The 20686-nt window shown below is 38.0% G+C and overlaps 1 protein-coding gene across 2 annotated transcripts; it reads left to right on the plus strand.

Moving 5' to 3' along the window:
- Positions 1 to 231: 231 nt before the first annotated feature.
- lactbl1b (lactamase, beta-like 1b) lies at positions 232 to 19364 on the plus strand. Of its 2 annotated transcripts, XM_067586513.1 has the most exons (7): positions 232 to 292; positions 3453 to 3624; positions 5413 to 5519; positions 8852 to 9009; positions 13043 to 13290; positions 14518 to 14623; positions 16069 to 19364. In XM_067586513.1, the coding sequence occupies exons 1-7, from the start codon at positions 233 to 235 to the stop codon at positions 17045 to 17047; spliced, it is 1830 nt and encodes a 609-aa protein (XP_067442614.1). In that variant the 5' UTR covers position 232; the 3' UTR covers positions 17048 to 19364. The 2 variants fall into 2 exon arrangements, with proteins under 2 accessions (XP_067442614.1, XP_067442613.1); XM_067586512.1 differs by lacking the exons at positions 232 to 292; positions 3453 to 3624 and having other exon boundaries at positions 4803 to 5519.
- Positions 19365 to 20686: the final 1322 nt, after the last annotated feature.

Genomic DNA, 20686 nt, shown 5'->3' on the forward strand with positions numbered 1-20686 from the left:
TGTTTTAAGAATTTTTAACCATTTAACTAAACTTTGTTGTGGAAAAACCACATCAGACACAAATAATTATTGCAAGCAGAGTATTTTTATGTGTCTTGAAACATGTCTGGACAGATCTTTAAAGGTGTCTACCATCTTGCAGTAATTAAAAAAGGCAAAGAAGACAGATTTTGTGCAAAAGCTACAATTGCTTGTTTTTGTTTTTCATGTAACAGCTGGTGCAGTAATAACCATGGGCAGGGCGGGGAGTAAAGTCCTCAGAGAGGCCTCGGTGGATGGAGTTCAAGCACAGGTAAAAACAGCCACCTCACACACATAAAAAGTGTGCAAACTCCTGCCTACCCACGCACAAACACAAATACAGTAAACACACGCAGAAACTGAACCTACAGATACACATAATACATATGAGTGCACACCACACAAAAACACATTAAACTGCTGTGATGGTTGGAGCTCTACTGGTTAGAGGTGCATGTGTGTGTGTGTGCGTGTGTCCTGGCTGTGGTGAAATAGGCGAGCTGCTGTGCTCTGCAGCTATCACAGGTTATGCAACCAGGATCAGCTGCAGCTTGCTTTCACACTTAATTTTCCCACATCGCATCATCATACCTATAATCATTAAAATACATTAGCGAGCCCTGGACAAGCCATTAATATCTTGTGATTAAGTTGGCTGAAGGAATGACAGTCACTGGATGTACCCAGTGATGGATATAAATTCTATTTTTTGCCAAGATTTTCAGAGTATTATTTATTTATAGAAGCTGCCCACTGGGCAAAACAGATGAGATGTAATTTTCTATCATAATAGCCATACATGTTGTGAAATACAAATTTTCTGTAAGAATTGAGAAACCATTTATTGGTAAAATAACTGTATTCCCATCTAGTAATCCAGTGAATTTAATACGGGGATATATACCTCATTAGAAGCATTATCACAAAATATCTACTGTCGACCAATCTCTTTCATCTCATGGTATATACTGTATCGTCATATCAACCCCTCCCCCCCACCCCCACGAGGAGATAAATAGATGAGATAAAGATAAAGGAGGCTTAGCAACCAGAGACATTATTCTTGAATACACAAGTCAGATAGGATGAAAGCATCATTTCCACGAAGTACTGGTGTTTTTTTTATGTTAGTTATTCATTTTTAAATATTCAGAGTGAATTTTCTTCAACAAACTCACAAAAAAACTCCAAAACACTCCTTTTTGCAAGAGTAGCGGACTCTTGTCTCTCATTGGTCTGTGCTAAGTGCGAAAGCAGTTTGTGGATCATGTTTGCTGAGTAATTGTGTTTATAAAGCAGGAATTTTAAAAAGAAAAAAAACAAACTTAAAAATAGACCAACAAATACAGTATATACAGTATAAAGGTAAATACAGTATATCAGCTAATCACAGATATATCAGTATCGCTGTATTTGTCGTTGATAAGTAAGAAATAATTACGTTACGGAAATGCCAAAGATGTGTTTGAGTTAATTAAAAAATAATGTTTAAAAATTACATCGACAAGAGAGTGATGACAAGTTTATTTTGCGACTTTAAAATAGAGACAGAGCACAACATGTCGTACTCCGAAAACCACGCCCAACGGAGGAAAAAACAATCGGCGCCATAATATGCAACCAAGGGCTCAAATGCTGACAAAATGCCTGCAGCTAGCTAAAAACTTTAGATTTCAGCATGTCAAAGAATTATTTTAGCACCATATGTCTACCAGAGAGGAAAAGGTAGTTTATAGTATATGCTGAAACCTGTTGTATTGTATATGCTGAAATGCATTAATGTAAGGGCTACACGTCTAGATAGCACAACTGTATAGTAAACTCCACCACATAACAGGCTGGCATGACACTTTTCACAGCTGATATGGCGACTACAGTTTGTAAAATTACACACACAGACGTGCAATCATTTCCCATTCAGGCTCTTTTTACAGTTAGCATTTCAGCTGGATGCAGGTTAGCTATTCTGTGATTTAAATATCTATTACAAACACTGCATACATTTCCATTAAACAGCTGTTATGTTTTTACTTTCATGAGTGTTCTCTGTGACTAGCAGTGTGTCCAGGTATATGTGTGATTTTTACAGAGGTTTTTTTAGCTGCAGGATGTCTATGCAGCTCGAGGCGGATCTGTCTCTTCCACCGCACGGCACACAGACCTGTAAAACTATCCACTTTTGTCTTCTTAAAGGCTCAGTTTTTCAGTTCAGCAATTTATAAAAACTTAGTTCTGGATTCTTTACCCTGTCAGTGGTGCGTCCCACCACACAGCAGCTTTCAGTCAATACAAAGTCAATGGAGAGTGATGGATTGTTTTCCCCTCCGGGTGGGCGGGATTTAAATATGCCCTGTTTCTGTGACCTACTGAGCACATAATATAATGTCCACAATTCTTTAAAAAAACAAATTTAAGAAATCCTGAAAGGTTTGTTTACATTAAGCCTTTATGTCAAACAAAAAGATTTTTTAAAATCTCAAATATCAATTCCAGTGTCAGTCAGGCTATAAAAAACCCCACATACACACTGTTGGATGGTGTGTTTTTGTGCAGTTTGAACCTCAGCTGTGAGTGATGAGAGTGAAGAAGTTGGAGACAGCAGTGCGTCTTATCCTTCCTCATTATCTAAATTCCCCTCAACATCCCAAACTGTCTGTCGTTCCCTCAACCAGCTGATACAAATTCTCTACAACCATGTGAGTGTACATATCAGTTCATGCTCTGGCTAAAAGGCTCACCCTGTCACCCCATCTCAAGTTGTGTTGGCTGAGTGGGTGCCATCTTTGTCAACTCGTGCGTCTCGGTGGTGGGCTCTACAAGGCGAAGCTGGACTGAAGTGAATTGATTCACGGGGATTAGGGATTAAGATTTCCCCGGCCGCTTTGGTTGAGTAAATCTGGGGATTATGATGTCAACAGCCTGTGGCTGCAAGAGAGGAAATTGAATTGTGAGGGACGGAGCGCCGATGGCCCAGGATTACAGCACAGTCAGGGAGAAATCAGAGATGGTAGTCTATGTCTGTGCCTTTCTCCTGACCAGGAAAACCTCCATGGGACACAGTTTACTGCCTTTAGGTGTAGAATTTGCTTACATGATAAAACTGACGTGGAATAACGTTTAGATGGTTGATTAAGTGATAAGAAGATTGCTGTGTCACTTGTAATCCAGTCCATCCTGCTCTGGCCTGTAAAGCATCAGGTGGTGAGTACCGTTAAGTGCAAAAGGGATCACTTGTATAGTGAGTAAAGTGACAGGGATTTCTGATGTCTTTTACAATCAAAATCAACAGCTGTCATCGAGAATATCGGCTCAGATGTTGCAAAAAGGGAAAACTTTTAAAGTTTAACAACCTAAAATTGAATGAACAATTTTACAAACTTAATTCTAACCTACTGTGTTTTGTGTTGTGTGCTTGTCTGTTCATATTTAAGCCAACTCCTGCTGTGGCTGCTCCTGCTGCTTCTGTTAAATTCGAAGGACTCACTAAAACTGAGAAGATGAAGGTGAAATGGACTCAGGTGGGTTTGGTGTTCTTCCTCGTCTTGTCACTGGTGATGACAGGATGTTTCTTCTGGCAATATCAGCTGCCTAAAGTTCTGCCAGGTAAGAGCAAAATACTCTTGGTACACTGTCTGAAATATTGGTGCTGTCAGCTGTCAGGAGAAATGTTGGAAGCTAAGAAGTCTTTATCAAGTTAATCTCCATATATGCAAGTCTGAGTTTTTCTAATGGACCTTTGAGGAATCTGAATTTTTTCAAACCTTTTCAGACCACTTAATTATTCATTTAGTAAAAAAAGTCAGTGCTCAAGACTTGGACGTGGTAAAACAAAATTACTCACTGTCCCTGAGAGTTATGCAAATTATAATTGTGAGTCTACTGTCAGCTATTTGAGACTCAAGACTTGAGGTTACTTGAGATTTGAAAGCAAAATCACGCTGAATTTTCTAAAAAAAAAAATGGATGCATGACACCATTTTGCCAACTACCATACTGTGCAAAATGATGGCATGTGCCCTTAAAGACTTGAGTCAGACTTGAGACCTGCTTATGGACACTTAAAACAACAGGTTTTGCCTCACAACACTGTTGCTGTTACTGGATGAATTACTGACTCATTTAACATCGTGCAAAGGAAAGATTTCCATTACGTTATTAGGACACAACTCATCAATTGTTCATTTGATTAAAGGAAATCCAAAAGTACCAAACAAACTTCTTTGTCATAGCCACATCAATCATCTGAATGAGCAATGTGTCTTGCAGTCTGTGGGACTGTGAGTCTGTGATGTTGTCCGACTGTGACACTGAATTAAAGCTGTTAGCTTGCAGCTGAAACTCTGGATGCTCCTTCTTATCTGATCCAACTGACACAACAACACAGAACCTCATTTCCCATTGCAACATTGATGATCAATAGATTCTTTTCTCATAGTTATGAGATACAGATCTCTCAATTAAGAGATAAAATGATCTCCTAATTGTGTGATCTTTATCTTGTAATTATGAGATAGAGCGGTTGTTGTGTTTGCTGTATAATTGGAAGCATCTAAACAAGTTCAAGAATCTTAGGAGGAAGTGACAACAAGTTGAAAATTCTCATTTTCTCAGACAATTCAGGCTGTATTTTAACATGACAAACATACAGCCAACATTCAAGATTAACACAGCATCCTTTTTAATTACAGTGCCTTCAATCCAGGAAAATCTGTGTCAGACAACATCAGACACAGTGTCAGAATATGTTATCCTTCCATCCTATCTTTTCTTATCCTTCCAAGGGGTTCTTTAGATCACCAGTTTGGTTAAAAAATGTTGATATTTAATTATAGCACCTCATCAGATTCATTTAAGTCATTTCTTCAGACAGTACACACTACCAAAATGGTTTATTCTGTAAAAAAGATACTAACCAGCTGTGCAATCTCTATATAATTCTATATAAGTGAAGGAAAATCTGGTGATATTAATGGGAAAAGCGCAGCTCCGCAGGCACTGACTCAGATTTTCTGATATGCAACTGATGAGTCTATTCATATTCCAAAAAACAAATTTTTCAGCAGCGGCCAGAAGCCACAATGAAACATATTGAAATATCCTTGTTCATCCAGAGTTCACAGTGGGACCAGGATGCATCTCTTTTGATTAGCGAGTTGTATATCATACATCTTGTCACACTGTATCACATAAGATCAACAGGGTTCATCAGGAAGCAGGAAGAATTAATGAAGCCCCTAGCTAGCCAATTATACCATATTATTCTGGCCTTTGTGAGGTTGATACATTATTCTATCAAACATGAAGTGGGAATTACAATAGCGTGTCCCCATGTGCTTCCACATCTCTTTCTCTCTCTCTTCTCTATATTCATGTTTTGCATTTGCTACCCAGATGACGGCATGGGTCGCAATGCCAACTCAGAGATGATGTGTCCCCGTTTCCCCGAGCCTCTTCCGCTGGAGCATCCCATCCCCAGTCTGAAAGAGGCCCTGGAAAAGGTGAGGGGAGTCATTCCTCCTGGACACATTTAAATCTGAGGTCGTATTTCCATCATGCCCACTCAAGACCGGGTAAATTTACAGGCTGACCGTGGTAATCCTTCACACCAAATGCCATTGCAGTTGACAGAAGGAGATTAAATATATACAGTAGTGGATGAAAAAGTGAGTATCTGTCTGAGCAAAAGGTTGTTTCTGTATAGGCAGGGAGCAGAAGTGTTCCCAGCTGATCAACTGTTTGTAATGAAATATCAACACCTTAGCTTCCACTGGAGAATCTGAGAATGAAGAATAATAGTGCACAATAATAATGAGAACATAACTGAGTTTAGTGAGGGGATTAATGAATAAAATTTCACTCATTAATTTAAAGTCGAGCAAACGTCTGTCAGAGAAATATCAGTTTGTACTTGCTTGTACTCAACAAAGCTTCTTTCAGCTCTGCAGTGACCACACACTTAAAGGGAAAATTCACCGCTGTGAATACGATGATTTCTTAATACTAGGTCACCTCCTGCTAATTTCTGCCTTGTCATAAGCACTTTCTGTAATTCATTTCAAAGAAAAATATTTTACCTGCAGATTTTACCTCCCAAGAAAAGGATTTATCCCAATGAAGATAAGAATATAATTCATAAACTGAAATATTACTAAATTTGGATTTAAATTATGAACTTGTAAAGTTAATAGGGGCACCACTCTTCAATTTGAAGAGAAATAATTAAACCAAATTAATCACATTTATATCTAAATGTCGTGAATACAAGGGCCCCATCTTCTGATATAAAGGAATACACAGACACAATGACTTGGCTATAAATCAAAATACTTATTTAACTACCAGGGAATAGAGATGAATGGGAAAACTAAACAAAAACATATTTACAACTAAAATTGATGAATGAATCAATGCATGGAACACTGGGTAAATTAAAATTGTAAGTTATTGCCAACAGAATGAATTAATGAATGAATGTCAAAAACGAGTTAAAAAATGCAAGACTCTAAGACTTTAACTACAGCCAATAAAAATTGGCAGCAGCATGGTAGATGGTGTTCCTACTGTTTCTGTGGTGATGAAGGCTTGATGATGAGGGGAAATTCCCGGAATGTGCCAAGCAAGGCAAAGCAGACTCAGTGTGATCCTCGGGTTGCCAAGGGTGACAACCAGATGAGAAGCACTGCAGTTTCAGTGAAGTGCTCTGGTTCAGCACTTCTTCAGGAGCATGAATCCAGTGCTGGGGGGAGGGAGCTCAGACTTACTGAGGTCACATAGTCGGCTAAACACACCGTAGGGTTGTGTGTTTTATACATGATGCATTCAGAGGCAGACCGGAGAGTTGAAGCTGAGCTATAACTACCAAAAGGGTCTTTAGAAAAGTCTTAAATAAGTTTAAATACGAAATAAAAATAGGAGATTGCAACAATAATAGATACTCAGATGTCAGGCTTGGCTTGTGGCTTAGACATCTTTGCAGTCTTTTGCTTCTTAATTGAGTTTCTTTCTGGAGATTGTATCTCTCAGGGAAAAATGAATGAGACAATGCTCGAAATGCAACACGGGCGATCAAGGCTGATAAGGCCAAGAGAAAACAGAAGAAGGAACAGCTGCCTGACAAAGACTTGTAAAAGGTTTTATAGTCTAGGAGGCGTTTTTGAAAGGAAAAAGGATCTTTTTGAGGGACCCCATTGATTATCAATAAATTCCTTTGTGTGACACTCACACATTTCTATCATCAATGTTAATGTCATCAACACGTCATGAACCAGTGGGAAACACTTACAACACCACAATATAAAATATAGAATAAAATCCAATAAACCTTCATTTTCTAATCTGTAATTAAATCTATTAAGAAAGCATTAATCTAATGATCGAACATAGCTAATAATACACTTGCAATATCAATTAATTAAAATTTGATAATAAGTGTGATTTATAATTAACAAATTTTGAAGCAGAGTTTGAATTTCCATAATATCAAACTAATTAATAGTTCTAAAACACAGTAAAAGTTAACATGGGTTAGACAAGTCAAGGGTTCACACATTTAGTAACATTTTCTGACCAATTCAGATATTTGCGACTTAAAGGAATATGGCTTCTGCTAAAATGTACGACTTAAGAGATAGTGAGCAAGCAGAAGAAGGGAGGACAGTTCATTCAAGTTGGTGCAGCCTGTTTGTATCTGAAAAGAAAAACAAAGTCGTTAATTCCAACTGTCCGTTTTCCTCTCGTGACTGGTGGGAAGAGGCACAGGTTTTTTAATCCTGTTCATGTCTCCTTGACATCCTTATTGAGGCCAGAGGTCATTGGATCTGTGTGTGTGTGTTTGTGTGTGTGTGTGTGTGTGTGTGTGTGTGTGTGTGTGTGTGTGTGTGTGTGTGTGTGTGTGCACCTACACAGACAGACTGTTAGGCCAAAAGGAATCATAATGTTTTTGGAACATTTCTTTTGTTCCTGGGTTCATTTCCCTACAACTGCGCTCACTAAACTAATGTCTTTGGCAAACTACATCAGTAATTGCGCTGGGATTTCATGCGACAGTTCATAAGGAACCTACTGTCTGCCAAAGTAAAGTCACACAAAATGGTGTCTGCACATTTTCTCTTATGTTGTCATTCTATAGCTTTTACTACTTTTGTCTTTCCTGTAATTTCAAGAAATGTCAATACACAGTTCACAAGAATAACCTTTTGAAAAAATCATCAACAACCCTTTGAGTATCTTGTTAGTGCAGAATGTTGGATTTTATGAACAGTGCTGCTTGTATTACATTTAGTTGTTTAATACAGTGCATTTCACTTGCAATATACAGCATAGATGGTAAGTTACATGCATTTGAAGGTGGCTTGTCCATCATCCAGCTGTTGTGAAATTTCTATGATGCACCTTTTGCCTAAATGAATTCAAATGCCTGCATGGGTACAAAGCATTCAACAAGAGGAAATAACATCCCACAGAGCTTGTGTCGAAAGAGAAATGTACATTTGTGAGACATTATTCATCAAACAGTTACAGTAGATGATTGTCATTCATTTCTTTTCGCAGCAGCCTCTCTGAAATGCAGTAACTTTGCATTTAAAATGTCGCTCACAGCTACAGTTTGCAGACATTTCTTTAGTAGAGAGAATAATAAGTAATCTAAATGAACATAATGACTCAGATTCTGGTGAACATTTGGCAAAATTAATATTATAATATGAATATTTTATATATTACAGCTTTTTAGATATGTAATAATCGTTTTTTAGATCATGAGTGAAAAGAATCATGCCAGAATTATGCCACCTTTGAGTCAAATAAACTCCTCGCTTTGTGTTTCTTCCAGGTGGATGTTTTGCTTCGGCAGACCGTCAACCCCATCAGCCTTCCCGCTCTGTCGGCCATCGTGATCTTAAATGACACAGTTTTGTGGACCGGAAACTTCGGAAAAAGGAACGGCAGTGACCCATTATCAGGAACCCCCAATGAATACACGATCTACAGGTGACTGCTGCACTGAAACAGTTTCAGCTTGGTTGAATTGGTGAACTGCAAGACTCTTGTTAGTTTTGTTATATGTTTTGGTGACATCTTTAGCTATAAGTAATGTTCTTCCCTATTGTCACTCATCAAACACTGTGATGCCTTCTTTGTTGGATTTTTTGTTTTCAGTAAAGTCTCTTTAGTCATATTTTCATGGTCTGCCACACTAGTAGTCAACGCTGCTTATTCTCAACAGTTTTTTTATTGATGCTGTTGCTGCAGTCAGAAACATAAAACACATTGTTTCCTCTACAGCAGAGGAAGCAATTTTCATTATGGGAGGAATGTTGTTACTTCACCTTGATTCATGGTAATGGTTGCATACACTTGAGATATAAATATCATTCACCCAGTACACATCTGCACAGCAGCTCCTGGCGATGATGTGTAATTGATGTTGATCCTGTTACTCCCGGATCACAGAAAAGGCAAAAGTAACTGATCACTGTGCACTACAGGCCAGATCTCAAGAGCAAAAGGAAGCTACATAAACCCAGTTTGAATTGGCAATTAATTATTTTGCTAAAATTAGATTTAAGTACATAAAATAATGAATAATATCATAAACAAATAGAAATGGAAAAGAAAACCTCAGCTGACAAATAAAAAAATGAGTGAAAAATAGTGATGGCACTAGATGAAAAGTTAAGGGATCACCAAATTTATTACAATTAATCCCAAAGGGGACATGAATGTGTGTACCAAATTTCATGACAATTCATTTAACAGTTGTCGAGACATTTCACCCAAAATGACAAACATGAACCTCATGGTGGCGCTCGAGGAAAAGTCAGGGGATCACCAAAGTCAGTAGGATTCATCATCTGAGTACCATGAATGTTTGGACCAAATGTCATGTCAAATCATTCCATAGTTGTTGAGATATTTCAGTTGTATCGTATCGTACCGTATCGTACCGTATCGTATCGTATCGTATCATATCGTATCGTATCGTATCGTATCGTACCGTATTCTAAAAAACAGACTCACAGAGGTATTACACCAGAAAAGGCCATACCTGTCACTGTGCAAAAGTCCAACCAGGAAACATGCTTTTTTTATATTTTTCTTCTTATCCAGGTCACTTAAAGAGCAGTTATTTGGTGTTCCATGAAATTGATGGTTTTGCGTAAGAGAGATTAGTCAATATCGATGCAGCAGAAGTTGAATTATCCTTATTTTTAGTCCCCAAGCAGAGTGAAGCCTTAAAAACACAGGATCGATTACATGAATTTGCATAAGTACTGGAAACTTGATAGTATCTTTATAGCCACAGAAGACGTTATATAACTGTGTTCACAGGCTGAGTGGTACTCTCCTGCCTATGTCCTTTGGGTGTAAATTGGTGGAATGCACCTTTAAAAGAGAGCATATGATTATTAGTAATTAGACCTGTGGTTATCAACCAGTCCCACATAAGTAAATGTAAAATCATCTAATTAAATGTCCTAATTAAATTGTCCTGTATGTCAAACTTGTCACAAAAATGGAGTTAGTTATATAACACTATTTGACCAGAACACATACATGTACAGTGACATATATGTAGAGTAATATACATACCCCAGTCAGTCTGCAGCCTATTACTCATAACAAGCATCTCAACAACAAGTGTCTCCAGCACTTAGAGGACATGACATTTAAAAATAGGTACATGAAGATTTATTGAGTTCTTTCAGATGTGCCATAAGTGCTCTGACACATTTACAGCTGCTCCTGAAAGGGCTGACTCTCCATTTAAGTAATTTTTCCACAATTAGATAATTTGTACTCAGCTGGCAATTTTGCTTAGTACAGGTTGACACAGTCTATGTCACATCTATAGGCTTTCAACATGAGTACCCACCTTTGAAATCAAGATGCACGCTGTTAATAAAGCTTTTTGCCTTCCAACCACACAGGAGAAATGGGAATTTGTATTTTCTGTATTTGTAATTAATATCAAGTCTGTACCCATCCATGCGCTTTGTGTGTGAAAAGTTGCCTTTTCAATATCATCCACTTAAAAAGAGATAGAATAGCTTTTACTCAAGGCCTTGTAATGGGGATCTTGTTTTGGATGTATAAGTTTTGGATATATAAGTAGTAAGTTTTGTTGCACTTTTTACAGATAGTCTAGGTTCAGAGGAGCAGTATTTTACTAGAAACAGAGACTACACACCAAGGAGCATGTTTGAACCAGGCACATCCAAGTTTGATCAAAATACATTTTGTAAAAGGAAATAAATATTAACTTGATTTATTGTTGACTCTGGTTCCTGAGCTGCCTTCAGCCAACTAGCTAGTGGGCTTTTAGGGAATGTAACATTAATACTACAACAATGGCTAAACAAAGTTTTTTAATGAGGAAGAGGAAAAGCCATTGCCTCCATCGACTGAGTCCACCAGACTCATTAACCCACAGCATCGTTAACCCGGCTGCTCCCTGGCAGTATAGTGCTTTCTGCCAGTCAGCCTGACACAGGTTTACCTGATTTATATGCAATTCATGAACCACCTTCACAGTCAAATTTGTAGGTATTTCCCTCCATAGTCAAGAATGGAAAATGAAGGTGCTTCTCACCAAAGTGGTATAGACAGTTTCCTTGGTTGGAATAGATTGGTTTTCTGTAAAATGTGCGGACTTGGTCATTCGTGAGCTGACTGGTACTGAGGCAATAATGGCTGGTAGGCTATAATGACTGCACAAGGGATATGTTACATGTGCAATTTCTATCTAAGTTAACACCTTCTCTGCTGTCTGGCTTTATGTTTGGTCGGCACTTTGACAGATAAACAGAGCCATGTGTAGAGTCGATACACAGCTGGTGCAAATATACTGTATTTTAAGCTGGATAGGCTATAAAAGAGGTTTTTTGTCTATACTGTTTTGTACCACCTTTATATACTGATGCTCTGTTGATTGAGCATGTTGTTGATGCAGAACGTTGCAAAGTAAACTGGTTGCTGGTTTTGCAATTTATCTGTTTGTTTGTTTTTCTTTCTCTAACTTTTCATAAGAAAAAATGGCCCACCCACTTTTGTATTGGCCCACTCAAAATATAATTACTGCCGACGCCACTGGTTTGAACTGCCGACTTATTTATACAGAATAATTAGTAGTAGATATGTACATAAATTAGTATAAAACTTCACACATAAAACATTTGTGTTTTTAAACCCTTTCTGCCTTTCTGTCTTTGTTTGGTTTGTTATAAATTGATGTGAGTTATATTTTTTGATGAAATTCTCATTTTATCCTTGATAGACTTATTTAAGAATAAGTTCAATCTTTTCATTAGTTCACCTTTAACAGTAAAATACATAAAATATTGTTTTGTAGAACTGCACCCTGTTTGTATGACCAGTTTACCTCAGGAAAATATAAAATAACATGTCATACAATACAAAAAAAGTACAAAAACTCATAACAGTATGAGTTCCACTGCGTATTGCAGCAAAATACTGAAGAACAATGTTTAAGGTTCTAACAGGATTCAGATATAAATCATGCTAGCATGTTACAATTGTGTATACTGTTACTGGATAAAATCTATAATGACCATAATAACACATTTATTTTAATTTGTCTTTACATATTTAGTTGGTTTTCATTTATATTCAACCAGGCAAGTTCATTACAATCAATCACTTTGAAATGATGGCCTGGCAAAAGATAGATGAAATGTTTATGAAGTCATGGACAGGGAAGCAAAAAAAGAGAAACAAAGCAGGAAGGCAAGATGAGAAGAGTAGGAGTTTGCAGTAAACATGAACCCTGTGCCAACATAAAGACACTCATGAAGTATTTTCTGTTTTTTAGTTTTAGTTTATTTGCACAGTCATGAGAATACAAATACACTCAAAAGAAAAGACTACAGTGCAGGAAAGGAAGGAAGCCTAAAAGGCTGATTCAGAGCACTCTCCTTATTAAACAAATAAAAAAAAGACATTGTTACTAAATATGTGTCAGACATAAAAAGACAATTGCATTGCTTTGTTATCTGTCTTCCAGAATTGCCAGCCTATCCAAAATTTTCCCGACACTCATGATGTACAAACTGTGGGAGGAAGGGAAGATCGGCTCTTTAGATGACCCTCTGGAGAAATATGTGGAGAACTTCACAATCAAAAACCCTTTGGGGAAGACACGAGACTCGGAGCTGAAATATGTGACAGATGGTCTAATATTTCTGGACAGCGGGGAAGTTCAGATCCGCTCTTCTTCAGTCACGCTGCGCAGGATGGCCAGCCAGCTATCAGGTAGATTCAATCGATTACAAAGAGCAATTTCACTGAATTACAGAGAGCCCAGCAACTTACTTCTAACTGCAGTCAATACTGTATGATACGAAGGTTTTAAAACTTATTAGGAGACTTATCTGTCTCCTAGACCACTGTTTCCCAATCTTTTCAACCCATTGCATATTTATCTATTGGTTTGCAGTTTTATTTGTTTTATTCGATTGATTTTTTTAGAAGCTTGACAAGGTAAAGCTATCCAATAATTCAAGAGAGAAAAAGTTACAATATAGGAAAGTCTGAAAAAATAAAAACAATTCTGTGTTTTGCGGAGATATGTTTTTTGCTGATCATGCTTAATCAGTCTGTGAAAATTAGTTTAAAGTCTTCTGCGGCTCTGAAGGAGTTTTGTCTTAGCTGAGAAAATAACCCTGATGATGTCACAGTGATGTCATCAGGGTTACCTCAGCATGACATTGAGACTTCAAATTTTTGATAGAAAACCTGCGTTACACACTGGAGGTGAGGGGTTAGAAAAATTAAGGTATTTAACAGGAAGCAAGGGTCTAAAGAAGGATGAAAGCTATCCAGTTGCATTATGGGAAATGTAGGATCCAGTGTTTTTGGAGTACTTTAGGAGCTAAAAGTCAGAATATGTCTTGATATCTGTCTCTCACAAATCCAACAACTTTACTGAAGTAACAGACAAATGATGTTTGTCACCAGAACTGACTGCTATGGACAGCCACTGCAAGAATGATAACAAAAAGAAATGTTTATTAGAAAATAATACATCCTCTAATTTGCATTTCAGTACCAGCAAGTCAAGTGAAAAATGAGAGCTGTTCAGAAACATCCTGGATTCTTTCCAGCAGTTATATCCACACAGCAGATGAGTTGCTGTGGTCATACATAAACAGGCATCTGTTTATCTGAAGAAGCTTTTCAATTTGTAATACTTCACTCTGTGTAATAATTTAAAATAAAAAATGAGAAAAACACCTGAGGCAAAAAGAGTCATGAATCTTTGAATAGTATACGCTGTCTCAGTTTATCATCAAACTACATAGTAATCATGTAAGTGAAGCGGATATAACCAACAGGCTGAAATAAAAAGTAAGGGGCAATTTTTTGAGCAGGACATTGAGATGAAGAAATGCCTAATGCATACAAATACAAATTACATGTTATGTTTGCTATTTGTAATTGCTAATTTTAGTTTGTTTATTCAACTGTGGACCAATTCAGGTCTTCCCAGGAGACTCCGGGCCACAAATCTGCTCTGGAAAGGAAAAACACAATCTGCAATCGATCTGCTACAAGATGATGTCCTTGTCGCAGACCCAGGCACCAAGTAAGCTTTTGTTATGCTGTGTTGATTTCAGGATTTCACTCTGTGCCAGCTATTGTGCAAATAGACGTGATTGTGCGAATCAGCTGTGACCACAGAGCCTAGTTTACATTATTTGGGGGTTTTTTGTTTGTTTGGTTGGTTTTTTTGTTGTTGCTTTATTTTTGCTTTGTACTGTTTGTTGTTGTGCTGTTGTATGTTTTGATTGTAATGGACTACAGATGCAAATTAGTTTCAAGCTAACTCTGGTGCAGTGCATCATTTATGCTTAATACTGCACACTGTCCTGTTCAATAAATCAAATCAAATCAAACTGGAATAGTGCAAAAAATGTAGAAATAGCCACTAGTCATCATTTAGTATTGTCTGTTAATTAGCCCACATTTACTTTGATAAAACCTGGACTTTACTGTATGTGGTTTGAAGGTGTCTTGGTCAGTTTTAGGTGAAATCATAGCTTGGATGAAAAACACAGTGTTGCACATAAACAATCCACTATTTAAAATATTACAGTAACTTTAACTGAGAGTCATATGAGGTGTGTTACTGCCTACACCGAGTCTGATTGACATTAACACACTATACGTTCCGCTATGTTTAAATATGACTTTCATTCCCCTGAGGAGTGTCGTATAATTAAATGTCAAGTCTAACTGTTACAAATCTTACAAAATATATTGTAACTGTCTGTTCATATTGCACTAATTGGCATAATATTTGACCTTTAAGTAAATAAAAGATTTCAAATAAAATTTTGATATCTTAGACACCACAGCTGTTTATGAAAACATGAGGAGAAACTGGCTTCTGGCACTGTGTTCTGGTGTTTAAGGATTTATGCATTTTAGACTCAGTTATATGCAGTGATGAAAGATCAAAGTTTAAAACCTCATAAGATCATAGCTGTCACACCACAAGGACAACACTGATAAAACTTCTTGATGCTGATTTGATCGGGGAGTTCCTTCATCATTTTTGGTAAACTCTGACTGTTTAAAGCAGCAGTTCAACATTTTGGAAAGTTAGAGAGTTAGATGAGGTCACGTAGCATAAAGACTGAAATAGTCTAGCACATAACCCCAATAATACCAGATCCTTTTGTTTTTACACTTCATACAGATTCAGTGAACAAGATGAGCTTTGGAGGAGGTGCTGATAGACTTTTTTTCCACCTTTGGACAAAGCCAGGCTCCTCCTGTTTCCAGTCTTAAAGCTAAGCTAACCAGCTGCTTACTGCGGCTTTATATTTAACGAACAGACATGAAAGTGGTATCAATCTTCATATCTAACTCTCAGCGAATAGCGAATAAGTGTACTTCCCAATGTGTCAAACTATTTCTTTAAAATCAGTGACGATTTTGAAAATGAAAAATAAATTCTGTAATTTTCTACATGAACAAATTTATTTTTTAAGATACTCCTCAACTCTTTAATATCCTTCCTTCCAGATGTCACTACAGCAACCTCGCCTTCTCGCTGCTGGCTCATGTGATGGCTGAGCGAGTGGCCAGCGTCGACTACCAGCGGTGGATCACAGACAACATCTTGGACCGGCTGGGGATGGAGGACACCGGTTTCGACATCACCCCAGGGCTCCAAAGCCAGATGGCTGTGGGAGTTTACTCCAATGGAAAACCAGCCCCGCTCTATGACCTGGGCTGGTACCGGCCTTCAGGTCAGATGTTCTCCACGGCGGCAGACTTGGCCAAGCTCGCCATGATGCTGTTGGGTGCTTATCACCGCAAGCTGCTGGAGCCAGACTCCTTGAAGATAATGCTGACCCCGCTCTTCAGGTGTGACAAGGACTACTTTGCCAACCGTACCGGGACGCCGTGGGAGGTTAACGAGCTGATGGGCTACGAGGTGGTGCGAAAAGATGGCGATCTGGACGGCTACTCGGCTACCTTCTCCTTAGTGCCAAGACTGAAGCTTGGCATGGTGGTGCTCATGGCTGGAAGTAGGTCTCAGAACCAGGATGTGGTAACCAAGGCCTACAACCACATCATCCCAGCTGTAGAAAAAGCCTTCAGGGAAGCCAAGAAAATTCTCTTCCCGCCCCCAAACCCAGATCCTTACATCGGCTTTTTCACCTACAGCAACATCACCTTCTATGAGATCAAAGCCGGGGCGGACGGAGTTCTGATCATGCAGCAATTTGGGCCCCAGATTGAAGAGCTGATCCCAGAGAAATACAGGACAATAAAGCTCAATTACCTGGTTGAACGCGTGTTCAGAGTGGTGTTTGAAAAAGAGTACCCTTGTGTTTTGCAAGTTGGCACAGCCTCAGTGTCCCTGGAAGCCCAAGACGGCCAATTATTTAACTTCTACATGTTTGATAAGCGGGGTTTGTCCCCTGGCTTTGATGCACCAGGACTGAACACATATAATGTGGTCAGAATAGCTCGCAGGCCAACCTTCTCAAGCTGAACTGCAGCAATGCTTAAGCCTAAAGACAAATGGTGTGTCCTTGGGATATGTGATGGAGTATAAACAAAAAGGAGGCTGTAGGAGACCAAATGGAAAAGTTGGGGTCATTTTGGCTGTCACAAATGAAATTGTGCTCCTGATTTACACAGACCACAGAGAAGGCTGGCGTACCGTTCACCCAGCTTTATAAAGAATTAATGAATTACTCTCTGTTGAATGATATATATGGCTGTCCTTCTTACTCTGGTCCTTCCTGAACATTCACAATGTGGTGATACAGTGCTTGTGTTTTCCCTGCCTGCATCCACACCACTCTTAGATTGTTTCTTCTGTCCTTGAGTTTTTATGAGAGGAAACAGCAGAGGGCCAGCTCACAGCAATTAAAATGAACATTTACACACACAGTATTTCATTTTCAGTTCTTGAACCATGATAGCAATTCCACAAACTTATCGGCTCATACATATTTATCCCCCATTGGTGAAGGCAAAAAATATTTCTTTGTGTTATGAACTACTGTATTCTTTGCAGCAGGTACAATGAGGACATGTTCATGGCAAACATGAATATATATGCACCACTTTTATTTAAATCTTGATGTTGCCGTGGGTATTGAATTGCTGATTTTATGTCAAAAATCATGCACTTAGACGTGACTAAGAAGCAAAGAGGCGATTAAGGACAGAAAGGTTTTTGGTTGCTAGTGTGACTCTTTGCTGTGTAATCCCTAAAAATGGACTCAATTCATCCTGACCTCTAACACCAATATGAATAATACACTGCCTGGACTGCCGCAAGAAGTGGCAGATTCAAGTGGACGGAAATAACTCTCATAAGGCAACGGCTGATATTTTACCTTTTTTATATTAGATTGCCTGTCTGAAGATGGGATGGAAATGGAATAGATATTGAAAATGTTGCTTAGTCTTGAAGCATCGGGCGCAACAAGTGGAGTAGAAATATTGAAATATTGAAACTGGCATTCAGTTATGCAACGCAGCGTTGTCACAGCCCACAGACTGAAGCTCATTCTGATGGATGGTGGGAAGAAAATGAATCACTGGTGTCATGCATTTACAAGCCATTACACTGAGCAATTGTATCAACATGCAAATTATACCATGTGTTGACTCTCTGCTATTGTTGAGGCTTGTTATTTTGTGTAAGATGTCAGATGAGGCTCAGACAGCCTTCAGACAAGCAGCAATTACACGAAAGTAATCATTTTTGTTTTTTGTTTTTTTTGTTTATTTTGAACATGTAACAAATAAAAAAATAAGAATAACAAATAAAATGAACAGTAAACATATACAGCAAACTCTCAATATACAAATTCTCATAAACATAAATAAACAACATAAATAGATATTACATGTCCAAAAAGGAGTAGGAAGAAGTATACACTTATATAGTCCTACCCCTTCTCTATAACTCAATTAACTCAATATTTATCATATATACAACTCACAAACAACTATTCCAATGTTATTATGTACAACCCAAATATCCACCCTGCGTCAATCAGGTAAAACGATTACCCCGACGTTCATCCTACCAACCCTTCCTCATCTCTATACCTCTTAAAAATGATTTTTTTGTTCATCTATTTTTTGAATTGATTTATATTTGGACTTTTCTTGAGTTCTATATCCAATCCATCCCACAGATTTACCCCACAAATTGAAATACACATACTCTTCAGAGTGGTACGAACACACTGTTTTTTTTGTATGTAATGTGGAAGTAAATTGTTTCTTGCTTCATACATTATTTGTGCCGTCTTATATTCTACCAGATCCATGAATTTCAAAGCATGTGACTTTAAAAATAGCACATCAGTGTGTTCACGATATCTTACATTGTTAACTATTCTTATGACTCTTTTTTTATAGTATGCATAATGAGTGTAAGGTGCTTTTATACATGTTACATCATACCACCACACAGTAATTCAGATTTGGTATACAGGTGAACAATACAGAGTGTACGATGCTTTATGATCCAGAATGTGCCTTGTTTTTCCCAGAACTACAACACTCCTTGCTAACTTTGCTCACACATTATCTTATTTGAGGTTTCCAGCAGATTTTGTGGACTAATATCACACCCAGAAATGTATTTTCATATACTCCTTCTATGTTTTCATCATCACTTGTACGTGAGTGTTTGTTTTACAATTTCCAAACAGCATAATCTTTGTTTTGTTCAAATTTAATGAGAATTTGTTTATGTCAAACCACCATTTTCATTTACTCATTTCCGTTGTGATCACCTCAAAAAGCTGCTGTAAATTCTCCCCAGAACAAAAAATATTAGTGTCATCTGAAAATAAAACAAATTTCAGTATTTCTGATACTCTGCATATATTATTTATATACAAAGTGAACAATATCTGGCTTAATACTGACCCTTGAGGGACTCCACAAGTAATATCCATGCATGTTGATTTATGCTCACTGATCCTTATAAATTGTTGCACTTTCCTAAAATAGCTTCTCCACCAATTTAGCACAATCCCTCTGACACAGATTCCTAACTGGACGCGATGCAAACAAGTGAACATCAGATGGTTTTAGTGTTTCGCAATTAAGATGTCTTAACCTGCTCCGTGCATCAGCGAACAGGCCTGAAAAAACGTTTGCCCTGGCTCTATTTTTGCGAAGTTTCGTGCACTTAACTCTATTTTCATTGGTCAAAGCCGATGCTGACACCCTTGACGTTTCCATTTCCCCTCCAGTCAGCAGTCAACATGGACGAAGAGAAGGTGGGAGTGAAGATAAATCCACTTTTTAATCCCAAAAGTTTAAAAAATAACCTCTGAGCTCTCCTCCCGCTGGTAAACGAGACCGGATCAGAGCAGAATCTGGTGTGACTTCCTCCAGAAGCTCCGGCTCTGCCTCTGGCTTGCTCCTCCGGAGTTCCTCAGCACTCTGTCGGCGAGCAGCAGCTCTGTTCCACATCGCTCGTAGTATATCTGGACAATTTTTTGCATTCTATTCGCTAGAGTTCACTCACTCGCTGTATGTTAGGAAGAGGCGTGATACTATACCTTTCCAATTTATTATCTTCATCAATGGTATCAAAAGCCTTTTTAGATCTATAAATACTCCCAATGCATACTTATTACAAGTAGTAATTTCTTCTATTAATTCAATAAGTACCAAAGATGTTGATCAGTTTGTTCTGAATCCATACTGACTGTCAGCCAGCAAATGGTGCTTCTCAATGAAATTGTCTAACCTTTCAATAGAGAGTTTTTCCATTATCTTAGAGAATTGGGAAATAAAGAAACAGGTCTGTTATTAGTAAAGTGGTCTCTATCCCCAGCTTTATATAATGGGATAACTTTGCAATTTTCATTTTACTTGGAAATTTACCAGTTTGGAAGGACAAGTTACAAATGTGAGTTAGTGGTTTTGCAATACTATCAATGACATTGTTGACTATTGTCATATCAATTTCATTCCAGTCAGTAGACGTTTTATTCTTACACTTGCTAACAATATTGATGATTTCCTTTTCTTCCAAAGGTCTCAGAAAAATTGAACTTGGATTTCTATCCCCATAATCATTAACAGACCCCCCTTCTGTTGTTTCTGGGTCACAAAAACTTTATTGAAACCATTAACCACATTGTCC

The sequence above is a fragment of the Thunnus thynnus genome, chromosome 4 (assembly GCF_963924715.1).
Source record: "Thunnus thynnus chromosome 4, fThuThy2.1, whole genome shotgun sequence".
Lineage (NCBI taxonomy): Eukaryota > Metazoa > Chordata > Actinopteri > Scombriformes > Scombridae > Thunnus > Thunnus thynnus.

Bases quoted from the DNA above. Each gene is read 5' to 3' on its own strand.
- lactbl1b (XM_067586512.1), top strand. From the start codon at position 5,100: ATGAAACATATTGAAATATCCTTGTTCATCCAGAGTTCACAGTGGGAC. The intron at 5,520-8,851 runs GTGAGGGGAGTC...TGTTTCTTCCAG, and splicing joins TGAAAGAGGCCCTGGAAAAG to GTGGATGTTTTGCTTCGGCA. The intron at 14,624-16,068 runs GTAAGCTTTTGT...CCTTCCTTCCAG, and splicing joins GTCGCAGACCCAGGCACCAA to ATGTCACTACAGCAACCTCG.